Below are 17,655 nucleotides of genomic sequence, written 5' to 3'. Positions count from 1 at the left end.
TTAAGTCATTCATTCATACATATTTATTGAAAAAGATATGTGTTTCATCCCTACCTTTGTGCTCCCCACATTCTTCAGTCAGTGTACTTGAATATCCTTAAAAATTGCGTGAAAAAAATTTTAATATTATAATGATGTAAAATAAAATTTCACAGATATGCTAGAGTTTTTGTTTGGGTATCTACTAGTATATAACATATTTTTAAGTTTTTCCTCTGATATGGTCATCATGTCCAAATGTATTTATTTAACTCAGCCTTGTTGAGAAACTAGAGGACATGAACAATTTCATTTACTCACATTTTAAATATAAGTATTTAATATGAATGCAATGTTTTTCATACCTTATATTTTTTAAGAATACAATGATTCAAAGTCAAGGCAACATAGCTACTGAACTTACACATAAACACAGAGAACCATAGACTGCCTCTTCAGTAGCCCACGTACATCCAACACTATTGCTGTATCAGAAAGAACTTCACAGTTTTTGTTCTTCAGAGAAACTGTAAAATTGGAAAAAACTTAAGAGTCTAACTCATAAAGAAATCTTTCCATATACAGAAGTGATTTTTTTGTTTATATATCTGCTTTTTATTGCTGAATGTATGTTTTTCGGATTACAAGTAACTGTAGAATATGAATTATTTCAAATCCAATTTTATAGTCAAATTTAATTTACCATATTATTCAGAAACACTTTAAATGCTTAGCATAATAGAAGATATATAAAGAAAGCTGACTTGGCAGTTGATGAAAATAATATTGTTTTCTTAGCTGGAGAGTTTGTAGTACAGAGAGATAAGCAAATGAAAAATGTATGGTTATTATTTACTCACCTCTGAAATTTTTGTCCCCTTATCCTTTCAATTAGTCTCCCACGCTGAGAAGATGGTGCTTTCCAGAAACTAGTTTCTTAAAAAGAATCTTAGAATTCAAGGCCAAATATCATATGTTAATGCCATGACCAGAGCTCTGGGATACTGAAGTGTGTCACTGCAGCAGGAAATGGTATGAGTCTGAACTGGGGCCTAGGGATGCCTATATTCCTAATAGGGCAATTATCATCAGGCATGAGAGTGACCAAGAGCAAAATCTTCTGGGAACCTGCATTGTAATCACTGCTTCTGTACAGGTAGGTCTTTAATATGAGATAATTCCAGGTTGTCAAGTCACATTCTGAAATAGGATTGTGAAGCAAATGAAAATAAATTTCTCACTCTGAGCAAGATTAAAGAACTGATTCTCATGGAACAGTTGCCTTTATTGACGTAATTTGTACTCTGTATATAATCAGAACATAATTTAAAGGTCTTCTAACCTGAATATAGATGAGTATATGATATATCAACCATTGTCACAAGGATGTATTTTTCAAATATGGAGTCTGTTGGAGAGAAATAAGAGTAGCTACTCTGACAGTGTTATCCACTTTCTTCAATTTTTATAAAGGGGTCTGTGGTCAATAAGTTGGAGAGGCCTCACATCTAAAGCTCTTAAAACCCCACCAAGTTCATTGGTAATTCTTTCAAACTCACAAAGTAAAGCACATAGGCTTGGAAAATTGCTTAAGACTACTTTCTTCCAGTTCATTTGCCTAAATTCCCCTTTCTGGGTAATATAAACAAGATATTAAGACAAATGCAGAAAGATATAGTTACAGATGCATTTAGGAATAGAGAGGGTGAAGGCTTGTTGAATTAGTCATAAATTACAGCTGGTAAACATACAAACAGCATGAGTTTTATGAAGAACATCGACATGAACACAGATAATTTCTCTGTGATAACTTTCAGAAGACCTGAAAAAGAAGGGCCAGCTAATTTGACGTCATATCTAAAAATAAACTGTAAACAGGCATATGTGTTGGGGAAAAGATATATAGGTGATGACAATTTCACAATTAAAAACTTCCATGTTGAGATATTTAAAGAATGTACCTGTCTTTACACCTCTAGAGCAGGGCTGAAACATCATTAGATCAGTTTTAGATAGGGTACAAATGAGTAGTAAGGCTTTAATGCAAAAATGCTTTTAAATAAGCTATTAAGCACTAGGAAATTTTGACTCATTAAATCATAGCTGTTAGATATGCTCCTGTTGCCCTGGATTCCTTGAGTGAAAAACTATACTGGTGATTTTTATGTCAACTTGACAAAAGCTATAGTTATTTGGAGAAAGGGATCCTCTATTGAGAAAATGGGTCTACCACATTAACTGTGAGCAAACTTGTTATTTATTTTCTTGATTAATTGATGTGGAAGGACCCATCACCTTATGGGTGGTATCACCCCTTGACTGGTGGTCCTGGATGCAGACTGAGCAAACTATGATTGAGTAAGCCACTAAAGAGCAGTCCTCTATGGTCCCCTGCATCAATTTTTACTTCCAGATTCTTGTTTTGAGTTCCTTCCCTGACTTGCCTGGATGATGTACTGACTAAAAATTGTAAGATGTAGTAAACCTCCTCTTTCCCAAGTCGTTAATGATGATAGTATTTGATATTATCACTAGGAACCTAACTAAGGCAAAGAAGATAAGCCAGGCAACCAGCTGGATAGTAGCCATCATGTCAAAATTGGATGCTGCAAACACTAGCGTCTTGAGGAAACCAGAAAAACAAAAACAAAAACAAAAACAAAAATACCTACTTACTGTTGAAATACAATATCAGCTCCAGAAGGGACTCTCTGAGTCTTGGCTTCCTCAAACTATTTGAGCTAGACCTTCTTATCACAAGGCTTGATGAACTTCAGATACTACTCATTCTCGGATATTCTCAATTCAAGCTATAGTGGGGAGTATCACCCTGTCAGCCTAACAGATGTCCGATGATTGATGTAAAATCAGTCATTCCTATGCAAGAACCATCTCAGAATTTCTCAGGAGTGCATTTATGTGTTCGTGAAAAATTGTGAAAGTTCTACGTTCACTTGAATTTAATTCTAGGAACTTTCAAATTACTTCCTGATCCTTGCAATGATTGGTAGTCTCCCAAATGTGTCTTGTTCCAACTGGTTTTGTAGTTTCTGTACTCTCCTACTGATTTCTAGTTTTATTATACTATAATATGATATGATTAAAATAAATTAGTTTCATTCTTTTGTGGTAATAATTTGCTTAAGTCATTATATGCACAAAATACTTGAAACAAAAGCTACCAAAATTGATTGATGTAGAAACAGAAGATCTGCATTTACCTAAAATAGTGCTCATGATGTAAAATCTTTGAACAGCTGAGTTTTTGTGGTTCCTTACCCAGGATCAGCTGTTGCACATCAGTGGTCTCTGGGTGCTTAGAGGAGCTGGTGATCAGGCGCTTGATGGTGGTGGGTATGGTTGGTATAAAAATTCCAGGAGATTGTATCAGAGGACAGCTTCTGAACTGAAATGGTAGGGTTAGTTTGTAGAGCTGGAGACAGGGGAAAGGGGAGAAAAAAAGAACAGGGAAGAAAATGCAACTAATTTATGTATGCAGACCTGATTGGAGATATAAGTATAAATGCACACCAATTCAAAAGCCAAAGTCCTCTGGAGGAGGCAGGAATTTTCCAAATCTATCAGTTAGACTAACTGCTATCACATGATTTCTGAGTATCAAGTTCTTAGATGGGGAAACAGAAGCCTAACTGGTGCTATCATGACCTGGCTTTAGTCTCTATGTGGTTGAGTAGACCCAAGGTTTATCTGGGTAGAGAGTGGCTCCACTCTTACTGTGTTATCAGGAGAGTGTCCAGGATATGGTCAGCACTCTATAATCCCTCATCTGACTTGCATCCCACATTTTTTGATGGATTCTCTCGACCACTTAATAGAGGATAAGTAATAACCCTCCAACTCTTCCAAAATATAGTAGAACATGGAACAACCCCTCTATTTCTGTTGCCCAAATCAGGTCAATAGAACCACCTTTCAGGAATAAAACTCAAACCAACCTCACTGTAACAAAGATAAAGCAATAAGAACAACAATCACCTACCACACAATAGTGGGGACTGAGTATAGTAGAACAATTTGCATACTGTGTGATTTTTCTTAGAAATAAATAGGTGTATAATATCAGTGACACATAATTATTGTAGATAATGAAAATTTCACTACATAAAATCAAAAATATTTTCATTATTTTTTTTTTGTATAAGTCTGAGATAACCCAGAACAACATTTATTAGGAAGCAACCAGTATTATTTTCCCTGTATTATATAAAAGGTATTGAACAATACTAGCCTATACTTGTCAGAAATACTTGTCAGAAATACTTTATCACATGCTGACTAAATTCCTGCTTCACTAAGGGAAAAAAGATTGGGAGTATCTGGTTGTTTGACACATAGGAGAACAATCCAGTGTGTAAATGGTTCAAATTGAGACATCCACAATACTCCCGTCACAAAACATGGACCATAGTACTACTAAAGAAATTTATTATGTAACACCAACCAGTAATTTTTCCTAGACTTTAGGTGTGATCGTTGCCATACTTACTTTTCTGCTTAAAAGTCATGTTTCTAGAGTAAATTTTCAAGTTTCTTTGCATGGTGTCCCGGATCTTTGCTACACTGAGTTTTACCTAATATTCAAGTAACTTTAACTATAATACTTAGTCAAAATATATGAAATGATATGATTTAAATCTTAAGTATTCTCCAAAATCTCCTGTAAAAAATACAAACAACAACAACAAAAAACAACAACAACAACAAAAGAAACCTTGGTACTCATTGTGTCAGTGTTCATATATGGTGTCTTTGGGAGGTAACAAGATCACAGGAACTCTATAGTCATCATCGGATTTATACATGATGAAGTAATAACAATGTTACATGAGTGAGACAATNGAAACATTGTTTCCATTGTCTCACTCATGTACAAAAGCTACAAAAGGTGGCTTAAAAGTGGAGTCTCCTTACAGCTCTCCTTATAGTCACCATGTATTTCCCCGATACTTTCTATCATGTATTCTCCATCCTAGTGTTTGTCATAGCAGGCCAAGACAATAGAACTAAGTGACCATGAGCCCAGATAAATATTTTCTCTGCAAGTTACTTTTCTTATGTATTTTGTCACAGTGAGAGAAAGCAAAAGCAACTCCTTATAATTCTGCAACATGTACTTGTTTACTGTTCATGCATGGTTTAGAACGTTTATTTGACCTGACCAACTTCTACTCCTTTATTTTGTTACTTAACTATAAAATTGCACAGGTTTTCCCAACTCGGAGCTGGGTATAGTTCTCAGATCTCTCTGCATAAAACACTAAAAATTATCAAAATTATAGATATAATATGCATTATGCAAATATTTAATATCCATCTTAAGTTCAGTGAAATTATAGGTACACTAAGAAAAAAATATCTGCATTTGAATTGTTCTCTAAGAGATCTTCAGTGTCTACCGATAAGGTCAATACACCAATGCTATTTGCACTAAAAAATGAGGAACAAAATATGTGGGGATTTTGGTAGAAAATTCATCTTATAAGACATTGAACTTGTTTTTTTTTTTCCTATGACCATAATAACCCAGCACTTATTCCAACAAAGTTTCATGAAAACACTATTAACTTCTCAATTTGAAATGAGTACTCAAGGCGTAAGCAAACAAAATCAAGATCAGAGAAAGACTTTATGATACTCTGTAGATCAAGGATGCTATAACTTGACTCTTGATATTTCTGACCAAATGCCTGCTTTGCAAACCATTTTTTTTCCATTGCAGAGCAATCAGCAATATGCTAGTCCCTACCTATGACATATAAATAGTAGTCACCTCCAGTTGTTCCAACTAAAATTGTTTCAAGACATCATCAAATATCTCCGGGGGAACTAAGAATTTCAAAGTAACAATTTTCAATCATTACCAACAAAGACAGACTTACATGACTACAAAAATGGGACAATAATATATTCAATATTTTCATTATTTTTTAAAAAAATAAGTGATAATTAGTAACAAAAAGAAGTAACTAGCATCCATAGCACACCCACAGTATGACGTGGGTACTATGATGTGAATGAAAACTTTACTCACTGATCACTAACAAGATAATAATATTCATCACAAAAATGCAAAACCCAGAGTGCCTAAGCATGAACAAGAGCTGTGGTTTATATGTTTTTTTTTTTTTTCTCCAGGAGACTGTATATTGGACCTTTGGCATCAGTGTGGCAATTTTGATTCAGTAGGAAAATGGTTAGCTTATTGTGATACTTCCTTGTAGACGGAATGATTCAGATCTTCTGTGATAGCACCATTTCTCAGGGGAAAGGGCTGTTGCAGAATTCAGCTCCTCTGCACAGAGCTATTGTCCTATCCATAAGGACTCTCAGGAGGGCAATGAGAAGCCTCCTGAAACTCACCAGTGAGAACAGATTGGGAGTCTCCTGGGGAGAGTAAAAGGAAAGGGACTCAGAAGACAGAATTTTTGTATAATATGTTTATAGCTCATTGTTTTCCAGGAAAGAAGAAAATGCATATAATGGGAATAGTAAAGTAAGTGTGCGGTGTGGTATGTGGTGTGTGTGTGTGTGTGTGTGTGTGTGTGTGTGTGTGTGCGTGTGCGTGTGCCTGAGTGTGTGTTATTGGACATTGCTTTGAAGGACATAGTGCTCTCTCCTGAGGGAAGCAATCTTCTTGACATCAGACATGGTTTCTGACTGTAGCAAAAGCTTTTCAACACAATGTAGAGATGAAGATGGGGATGATGTGTGTTGCATGTACGTTGTAAGGAAAAGATGAACAGTAACCCAGGAGTGGCTAATCAGAAGTAGAAACGACCTTATTATCTTTTCATATACTGTGATTTGAGGTAAGTATAATAGTTAATTTTTCTAAATCAGACTTGAGAGAGTGAATTAAACTATATAAAAGGATATCTGATACTCAAAATATTCTCCATTCTTCTTATTCTAAGCAATTATTGTCTTTTCCTTTGAAAGTTATTAAAGTTTAGGCAGACTCCACTATCCCTCTCCAAAAACAGCTGTCTAGTGCATTAATCACTTATATCATCATCATTAGAACTCACTTATTCTGTAATACTCAAGTAATACTGTACATTGTAATCTAGTCAAGTGATCCCACACTCTCTATAGTGTTGTGCTAAAGTGTCATTCAGCTGCATGAATGGTTCTAGGTGAGTGAATAGGAGGAACCTGTAATATTTTATTATGTGAAGAGAATAGAGGGAGGACCTAACAGGCTGTTGATATCTCCTATTCTGCCCTTCTCAGAAAAAAAAAAATGGTGCATTCAGATTTTTGGTAGGAAAACTCAAACTTCAGCAAAGACACATACACCCTTCAAGATAAATAAATAAATAAATAAATAAATAAATAAATAAATAAATAAATAAATAAAAATAATGGATCACCTCATTTGAAGGGAAAAGTTAGCAGACGGGGAGAAAAATAAGTCATCTCCATCTTCAAATTTTGAGGCTCTTGCGACTCAACTTCTTAGGATATAATGGGCAAGGACAAGCAGAATACCTAAGGAGCCAGAGTAAGCTAGACACTAGAACTTCTTATTTCAAGAGAACTTATGGATTGGTAAAGATGGTAAACATAATGATAAGAACATTGACATCCATACTCAGGTCCATACTCAGTCTCTGTATAAGGCTACACTGAAAGAAATGAGAAGACACCACCAGAGTAATAAAGGCTAGTTTAGCAGTTACAATGTAAAAAACAGAGTGAAACTGTAGGCAGAAGAGATGAATGACATCCGGAAAACAGACAAGGCTATTCTGGGAATGACCTTTTTTTTTTTTCATGTAAGCAACCCAACAAGCACACAGCACCTACCCTATGCAAAAATGAGCAGAAAGGAATGAACTGCACAGATAATATGTGTAGGAAAATACAAGTAGTTTGATAGAATTGTAATGTAAGGTCTGTTGAGATAGAAGGTTAGGAAGAAATTTCTATCAAGCCAGGCACCAGGTCTTGTTCTTAGAATTCTAGCATTCAAGAGACTTAGGCAGAAGAATTATGAATTTGAGGTTAACCTGGACTACATACCAAGGCACCATCTCTTTTACAGTTTTTTCTTCTTTATTTAACTCAATAGTCTGATTCATAGAATATCATAAACAATATTATGAAATCAGAAACTTAATGCCCTAACTTCTTACCCTAAGAAAATATGTTCTATAAAGAGATAGGAAATATTAAGTTACTGAAATCGGCTGCCCTATTGAGGTTTGTGACATGAAGGGCTATTGTGTTTTTTAATTCATCCTTCTCTTTCTATCTTTTTTTTTTCTTTTTTTCCCTCTGACCTTGTTAACAGTTTTTTTTTTAATTAGATATTTTCTTTATTTACATTTCAAATGTGCCGGGTGTGGTGGCTCATGCCTTTAATCCCAGCACTCTGGAGGCAGAGGCAGGTGGATTTCTGAGTTCGAGGCCAGCCTGGTCGAGAGTTCCAGGATAGCCAGGGGTACACAGAGAAACCCTTTCTCGAAAAACAAAAACAAACAAAACAAAACAAAACAAAAAAAAACAAACAAAAGCAAAAAAGGTTAAAAGGGGAAGAGAAATACGTTTCAAATGCTATCTCAAAAGCTCCCTATACCCTCTCCCCGCCCCTGCTCCCGTACACACCCACTCCCACTTCTTGTCCATGGCTTTCTCCTTTACTGGGGCATATAAAGTTTGCAAGACCAAGGAGCCTCTCTTCCCAATGATGGCCAAATAGGCCATCCTCTGCTACATATGCAGCTAGAGACACAAGCTCTGGGGGTACTGGTTAGTTTATTGTTGTTCCACCTATAGGGTTGTAGACCCCTTCAGCTACTTGGGTACTTTCTCTAGCTCCTCCATTGGGGGCCCTGTGTTCCATCCAATAGATGACTGTGAGCATCAACTTCTGTATTTGCCAGGCATAGCCTCACAAGAGAGCGGTATATCAGGGTCCCTTCAGCAAAATCTTGCTGACATGTAAAACAGTGTCTGGGTTTGGTGACTGATAATTGGATGGATCCCCGGGTGGGGTAGTCTCTGGATGGTTCATCCTTTCATCTTAGCTCCAAACTTTATCTCTGTAACTCCTTTCATGGGTATTTTATTCCCTATTCTAAGGAGGAATGAAATATCCATCCATTGGTCTTCCTTCTTCTTAGTTTTCTTGTGTTTTGGAAATTGTAACACAGATGTCCCTCAATAAAGGAATGGATACAGAAAATGTGGTACATTTACACAATAGAGTACTACTCAGCTATTAAAAACAATGAATTTATGAAATTCTTGGGCAAATGGATATATCTGGAGGATATCATCCTTAGTGAGTTAACCCAATCACAAAAGAAGTCACTAGATATGCACTCACTGATAAGTGGCTATTAGTCCAGAAACTTAGAATACCCACGATACAATTTGCATCCTTCTCTTTCATGTCTCACCTTATGCATCTTAAGAAGCTTCTCTGACCACATCATTACTGCCTAGACATCAGTATGTGCTCTGCCTTTAATTCTATACATTAAAAACACTAATCATTTATTTATTGAGTTGTTATTCGATTTTACATTCACTTCCAAAAATATGAGTCTTGAGGAAACAATACTTTTAATGTGTGGATCTAAATACTAGCAATAGCAATCACAGAATAATCTGAGCCCAATACACATAGAGAATGGTTGAAGAGACTGTATATGAAGCAACAGGAAAGCATAGAGATGAGTGTGGGTCAATCAATATTTCTGTGTAACATTGATAACTAGTTAATGAGAATAATGTGTAAAGAATTGAGATACAATTAATGGTTTTCCTTTTCTTTTATTTGAATGATAGCTTACACAACATGTGAAGCTGAATTTAAATCCATGGTAAGTCTTTTGCTTGAGCTTCATTAGTGCCAGGACTACAAGTTTCCACCATCTTCTGTAAATATTTGTACACTTTGTTCAATGTTCAGTACACTTTGGAAAATCCCCTAATGTTAACAGAGAAAGTAATAGATATGAAAATCTGTGGAAATAGATTATTTCTAAACTTTGATATTTTGACTGCAGAGAAAGATTCTGTCTCTGATTTAACTGAGGTTCTCAAAGTATTAAAAGGATAAATTTCCCTTCATCTGCAAGAATCCTTCTAATGACTTACTGTTTCCTCTTCCAGGAGATGAGTGTCAACTGCTCTCTGTGGCAGGAGAACAGCTTGTCTGTCAAACGCTTTGCATTTGCCAAGTTCTCTGAGGTCCCTGGAGAATGCTTCCTTCTGTTTACCCTCATCCTCCTCATGTTCTTAGTATCATTGGCAGGAAATGCACTCATAACCCTTGCCATCTGCACCAGTCCAGCTCTACACACCCCCATGTACTTCTTTCTGGCCAACTTGTCTCTCCTGGAGATCGGTTACACTTGCTCTGTCATACCCAAGATGTTACAGAGCCTTGTGAGTGAGGCCCGAGGGATCTCTCGAGAGGGATGTGCCACACAGATGTTTTTCTTCACACTATTTGGTATAACTGAGTGCTGCCTATTGGCAGCCATGGCCTTTGACCGCTGCATTGCCATATGTTCCCCACTCCACTATGCAACCCGAATGAGTCGTGGGGTATGTGCCCATTTGGCAATAGTTTCATGGGGAACAGGTTGCATTGTAGGGTTGGGACAGACCAATTTTATTTTCTCCTTAAATTTCTGTGGACCCTGTGAGATAGACCACTTCTTCTGTGACCTTCCACCTGTCCTGGCACTTGCCTGTGGAGATACATCCCAAAATGAGGCTGCCATCTTTGTGGTAGCAGTCCTCTGTATATCTAGTCCGTTTTTACTCATCATTTATTCCTATGTCAGAATTCTGGTTGCAGTGCTAGTGATGCCTTCACCTGAGGGGCGCCATAAAGCTTTCTCTACCTGTTCCTCGCATCTACTTGTGGTCACACTGTTCTATGGATCAGGATCTATTAACTACTTGAGGCCCAAGTCTAGCCACTCACCAGGAATAGATAAACTCTTGGCCCTCTTCTATACAGCAGTGACATCCATGCTGAACCCCATCATCTATAGCTTAAGGAACAAGGAAGTAAAGGGAGCACTGAGAAGAATTCTGGGCCTGAAGAAAGTTCTGATAACGAATAGGTAACTGAGGATCCTGAAGGGCTCCTGAAAGGGTGAACAGTCTGTCCAAGTAAACAAAGAAAACCACTGTGCTATTCCTGGCTGTCTTAATCTTTAAGAAACATAACTTTGGTTTAGAGTATTCTCTTTACTTGGCACTGTTTTTAATTACAAATAATGAGAATGTATGATTGCTACTAAATCTCTTTAGTAGGTTAGCCCGGAACTTAAATATTTTCATCTGGGCAGAGTTTAAAATCACATGCTAATTTCTCAGGAACCTTGAACATTCTCTGTATCCATTCTTAGCCATTGTCCAACCCCTGATAGAACTGTTACCTCTGCACTCTACACAGGTTCTCAAAACATGGCACTTAATGCCTTAGTAACTCTATGAGGCAGGGTATTTCTTTTCATGACAGTCATTAAATTCTTCAGATGTAATTATATACACATGTAATGTAGAATTAAATAGTTCTTCTGTTCATTCTGTTTAGAGAATGTGTAAACATTCCAATAATGCAAACTATCAACTTTTTAAACTATATGCTACAAAACACTAAAGAAAAAGTATGAGAAGTAATTCTCAGCATTTTCTAAGATGTAAATGATTTTAAAGGAAATATTAGTGCTATTACAGGAGAAGAAACAAAGGTGAACAAAAATTTATTGGTATATTTGCAAGATTTTTCTAAAATATATAAATTTATGTACGTACATATGAAACAACATAATTTGGAGATCTTCCAACAAATTACTTCTAAGTGATCTCAAGTTATTATGCTACAATCCCATATTCCTCAACACATGTAAACCCATTGCATTGGACTGGAACAGCTAAGTAGTTCTCAGGGCAGTGCTCTGTACTGTTAGGTCAGTCTGCACTCCAGGCTTTGAGCACCCAGGGCCTAAAATTGTGGGCACAGGTGTAGTTCCTTCCCCCACCCTATATGATTTCTACCAGGGTAGCAGAAAATGATTCTCAACATCATAGTTTCAGATACACACACACACACACACACACACACACACACACACACATCATATACAGGAATTGAAATAGGTTTACAAGTTATGGAAGACTAATATAAAAGGACAGTTATCATCAGATAATTGGAATCTAGTTGTCATTCCATATTAAAAGAAACCAGATTTCCTTGGAGAATTTGTAGGTTCATTTCAAAAATAAGACAACAAACAATCAAAATCATGAAGTACATGCAATATGCTGAAAATACACAGTAGCCAACAAGGAAGAGCTTTCAATGACCAAAGTTGAAGCAGTTTGAACACAATTAATGGTAGAAGTTATTCTAATACACAAAATAAAATTATAATCTTAAATCTTTATGTATATAGTAAAAGAAAGATAAAATTCCAATTATGTGTGCAGAAAGTTTTAAAGAAATAAAAAAATTACCATTACATTAAAACTGCAATACTGTTGTAGGCATGACTCACCAAACCAGAAGGACAATAATTATCTACTCCCCAGAATCATTGTTCTGAGCCTAATTGCATGCAGTAAATACTTTTATGGCCAAAGTGTTGGGGAAAATTCATTGAGATGCTGAAAACAGTGCCTAATGTTTTGAAGAGACACAAAATATTTCCATAGTCTCTTATTTTCCTATGACTTCTATTACTTTAAAAGGAAATACAAAAGAAAAATACTTTAAAATATTTGTAATTACAAAAGGAAAATCGTTTAAAATAATTTCACTGCTCCTTAGCCAGGTGATTAGTGCATCCCCCTAATTTTGAACTGAGATAAACAAAGCAAGAAACATTCTTTGTGTGCCAAATACATACAACCTTAATCTAAAAATGAAAAATCACTTAACAAATCCAAATTCAGACACAGTCTAGCAAAATAAGTAATTATTTCTCTTCAAAGGTGTGGTCACAGAAGATAAAAATGCTAATGAACTCTCACAGACTAGAATAAATTAGGATATAAAATAACTACATGTCAACTGGTTTTCTGGATTGAATACTGGAATACAGGCTGTACAGTACTAGAAACACTGCTGTCATAATTAAGCCAACATATCATGGGTCTTGTAATATTGTACTTTCTTCAATTTCCTGATTTTAATAATTAGTCATTAGATTATAGAATATAAAATTCAGGAATTGGGGAAGATGTAAAACATTAGTACTGTTTCCTTTAAATCTAACTTTCCTGTATAGATTTCTGCTTCTTTATTTTTATATTTATTTACTTATTTTTTAATTTACTTATGTCCCAAATGCTGTTCCCCTCCCTATCTCCCCATACAGAGTCCCCCCCTTCCCCCATTCCTTTCTCCTTATTTCTTCTTTCAAAAAGACCAAACAATGTAGTGAAATGGCATCATCAAGTAATTATAAGGCATGCTTAGTCCCTGAATAGCTCTTGTTCACTTGGCCAATTTGAAAATCTACAACAGTGATAGTGCTGACATCAGGAAATAGCTTCAAAAATGATCTTCATAAATGAAATATCCTCCAGCTACCAGCTTGTCAAAACTAGAAGAATCCCTTCTTACCCAACATACCATTGCATGTTATAAACAAGAGGGTTTAAGCAAGATTCCTCCAAAGAGAACTCATGTGCATATAGATAATATTGTGAGAGCAAAACTATCCTTGTAACATACATAGAGAAAAATGACCGAACAAGAACATAACCAAATAGGAACCTGCCTGCATTCAACTGAAGAGAGCCAATAGAACAAAGCTTGAGTTCCTGGAGTGTATTCTGCATGAGTTATGGGGTAATACCTGCAAAAGGGCATTTGCAAAAAAGAGCAAGAAACTAAACACAAGCTACAGCATTTATAAAATCTTAACAAGTGTGTGGAAAGTATTATTTTTCAGCTATATGTGAGTATACTAATGTTTATTGATTTATACATTTATTGCATTTTTAGATTTTAAGTGATTCAGGTGATCATATCACTTCTCGGGTATTTGATTTCATTATAGAACAATAAATTGTTTATTTGACCATGATTATCATTATAAATATCAATGTAAGTCAAATTATGTGGACAAAGAATTGCCGTTCTATTTTTATAGATTTTGTTTAGTTTGTATGAGTGTTTTAGCTACATGTATATCTGTGCACCACATGCTTGCCTAGTGCCCAGGAGGCTGAAGAGGGTGTCAGATCCCCTGAGACTTAAATTATAACCAGTTGTGACCTGTCACATGGGAGCTGAGAATTGGTCCCAGGTTCTCTGGAAGAACGGACAGTGCTCTTAATCACTGAGCCATTTCTTCATCTCCAGGAAATGGCAGTTTTATAAATATAGTTCTTAAGCTGACCTGTCTTCTTCATAGACCACTTTTTTACTAATGTGATAATTTATTATTAAACACACACACACAACTGCTTTGTACCTTTATGAAGACTTAGTTAATTTGGTATTTATTTAGTATTTGTTTGTTTGTTTGTTTATTCACTTTACATCCTGCATACTGCCCCCCTCCAGTTCATATCTTCCACAATCCTTCCTCCAACCCCTTATCCTCTGAGCAGGTTGAGGTCCCATGGGTATTTCCTCACCTTATATATCAAGTCTCTGTGATGCTAATCACATCCTCTGGTAATGAGGCCAGACAAAGCAGCCTAGATAGATAAGGGTGGAGAGGTAGGGGACATATCCAAGAAGAGACAGAAACTGGGATAAGGAAGATGCCCAAGAATCAACAGAGTTTCCTTAGCTGTGACTCACATCATTGGTGATATGGAACCTGAAGAGGCCACATTTTGTAGGCAGGCAGTAACCACAATGAAATGATAGGGACACCAACTTTTGACCCCAAATTTATCCTGTCCACAGGAAATGCAGGGACAGGGGATGGAGCAGAGGCTGAAAGAATGGCCAATCTGTAACCAGCCCAACTTGAGACTCATCCAATGGACAAACACCAATCCCTGATACTATTAATGGAATTTTGTTATACTTGCAGACAGGAGTTTAGCATGACTTCCCTATGAGAGACTCCACTCAGCAGATGACTCAGACAGATGCAGACACCCATAGCCAAACCATGGATGGAGCTTTGGGACTCTTATGGAAGAACAGATGGAAAAAAATTGAGGCCTCTAAGAGGATAGGAGCTCTACAGGAAAACCAGAGTCAACTAACCTGGACCCTTGGGGCTCTCAGACATTGAACCATTAATCAAAGAACATACATATGTTGGACCTGTGCCTCTCAGCACCTGTGTAGCAGATGTGAAACTTTGTCTTCATGTGGGTCCTGAACAACTGGAGTGGAGGCCATCTAAAACTTGTCTATAGATGGGATATCTGTGTCATTTTAGAATTTGCTTATTTGCTCACTTTACATCCCTGTATCAGTGCTCCCTCTTCTCCCAGTACCCCCTACCAAAGGTCCTCCCCAACTTCCTCCTCCCCTTCTCATCTGAGAAGAAGGACCTCCCATCTGGGTATAACAGCCCTCTCTTCTTCCTGGTATTTCAGTAACTACAAGATTTAGTGGAACCACTCTCACTGAGGCCAGATAAGGCAACACATTTAAGGAACAGAGACATAGACAAGCAATAGATTTAGGGAAAGCCACCATTCATTGTTGTGGGATCTGCATAAAGACAAAGCTACACATTTGCTACAAATGTCCTGCGGGTTTATGTCCAGTCCATGTTCACTATTTGGTTGGTTGTTCAGTCTCTGGGAGCCCCTAAATGTCCAAGTTAGTTGATTCTATTGATCTTCCTGTGGAGTCCCTAATCTCATCCAAGCTTCAATTCTTCCCCTCTCTTCCAAAAGACTCCCCAAACTCCAGCCAATGTTCAGTTATGAATCTCTACATTTGTTTCTATCAGCTGTTGGGTGGAGTCACTCAGAGGACAGTCATGCTAGGATGCTGTCCTGTCTGCAGGCATAATAGATTGTCTTTAATAGTACCTTTAATGGAATAGGTCTCACTCTGGACCAGTCATTGGTTGGTTATACCTTCTATCTCTACTCTATCTTTTTCTCTGCAGATATAGTAGGCAGGTCACATTTGGGGTTGAAGATTTTGTGAGCGGGTTGTTGACCATATCCCTTCACTGGGAGTCATACCTGGCTATAGGAAGTAGCCAGTTAAGGATCGATATCCCCCACTGCTAAGATTTTCTGCTAGAATCACCTGCATAGACAGCCTGGGTCTTCTCCTGTCCCATGTCTCCGGCACTTCCTAGAGATGCACACTCCACACTTCTGATATCCATTCTCTCTCCCCTGCTTGCCCTACACTTGATTCTCCCAAAGCCCACTCCCTTCCCTATCTCCCCTCCTATTCAGTTCCTTCCCTCTGTCCATCTCAATATCTATTTTGCTAAATGCATTTTAAAATCAGTATACAGGAAAAAAACATTATATAAGTATTTAATGTCAACAAGAAATAGGAAGTATTCATAAGTAATTATGGTAAATATTTAGGCAAATATGAACATATTAAATTTTAAAGAGGCCAAAATTACTACATATATTGTTAGAAGAGATGCTGTCTTTATTACATTCAACATGAAGAAAAACCATTCATATATTCTTTTAAGTTATATGGTAAAGGAATGTGGTAAATGAATGGCACATATCACACAATTTTACTATTTTTAAAGCTTTATTTATTACAAACATTTACACATTGAAAATTATGAATGCTTAAACTTGTGTGAGTGTACTTTGGTGTATATGCAAATAGTAAAATAGAAAACTAAATGTATATGATAGGTTCATATAAAGACACAATTGATATAAATTGCATTAAATCTGGAGATTGCTTTTGATAGAATGGCTCTTTCAGGATACTAATCCTACCAATCCATGAGCATGAAAGGTCTTTTCACAAAACAAGCAAACAAACAAACAAAAAACCTGCCGGGCAGTGGTGGCATACTCCTTTAATCCAAGCACTTGGGAGACACAGGCAGGCAAATTTCTGAGTTCAAGGCCAGCCTGGTCTATAGAGTGAGTTCCAGGACAGCCAGGGCTATACAGAGAAACCCTGTCTCAAAAAACAAAACAAAACAAACAAAAAGAAGAAAGGTCTTTTCATCTTCTGGTAGTTTCTTCAAGTTCATCAGGGTCCTAAACTGTTCCAGGATATTTTAAAGACTATTGTGAATGGTAATTTTCATTATTTCTTCCTCAGCATATTTGCCATCTGTATAGAGGAAGGATACTAATTTTTGCGTGTTAATTTTGCATCCTGCTTCTTGGATGAATGTTTATCAGCTGTACAAGCTTTCTGGTGGAGTTTTTATAGTGTTTTATATCTCAAATAATATCATCTGTAAATAAAAATACTTTGAATTCTTCCTTTCTTACATGTATAGCCTTGATGGCCTTCAGTTGTCCTGTTGATCTTAATATGATAGCAAGCACTATTTTGTTTTGTTTTGTTTTGTTTTTGTTCCACGGGGGAGAGGTTTATTATGTGGGAATAGGGGAGCAGCAAAGCAGGTAGAAGGGTAGAGAAGAGGAGAGAGAGGATGGAGAGAAGAAGGGGAAGAGAAGAGCACAAGCACTATTTTGAACAGAAATTGAGTAGATACACTTACTCCTGATTTAAGTAGAAAGGATTTG

At 36.7% G+C, this 17,655-nt stretch overlaps 1 protein-coding gene across 2 annotated transcripts; it reads left to right on the top strand.

Annotated features, from left to right (window-relative positions):
- Positions 1 to 688: 688 nt before the first annotated feature.
- Positions 689 to 11,094, top strand: LOC110335918 (olfactory receptor 10C1-like). 2 transcript variants are annotated; one of them, XM_021218361.1, is made up of 2 exons: positions 689 to 712; positions 10,126 to 11,094. In XM_021218361.1, the coding sequence occupies exon 2, from the start codon at positions 10,129 to 10,131 to the stop codon at positions 11,092 to 11,094; it is 966 nt and encodes a 321-aa protein (XP_021074020.1). In that variant the 5' UTR covers positions 689 to 712; positions 10,126 to 10,128. The 2 variants fall into 2 exon arrangements, with proteins under 2 accessions (XP_021074020.1, XP_029387376.1); XM_029531516.1 differs by lacking the exon at positions 689 to 712 and having other exon boundaries at positions 10,129 to 10,456; positions 10,889 to 11,094.
- The last annotated feature ends 6,561 nt before the right edge of the window (positions 11,095 to 17,655 follow it).

Source organism: Mus pahari, chromosome 18, assembly GCF_900095145.1.
Source record: "Mus pahari chromosome 18, PAHARI_EIJ_v1.1, whole genome shotgun sequence".
Classification (NCBI taxonomy): domain Eukaryota; kingdom Metazoa; phylum Chordata; class Mammalia; order Rodentia; family Muridae; genus Mus; species Mus pahari.
Note: the sequence above shows the minus strand (reverse complement) of the source record. Positions and strands in the feature narration are given on the sequence as shown.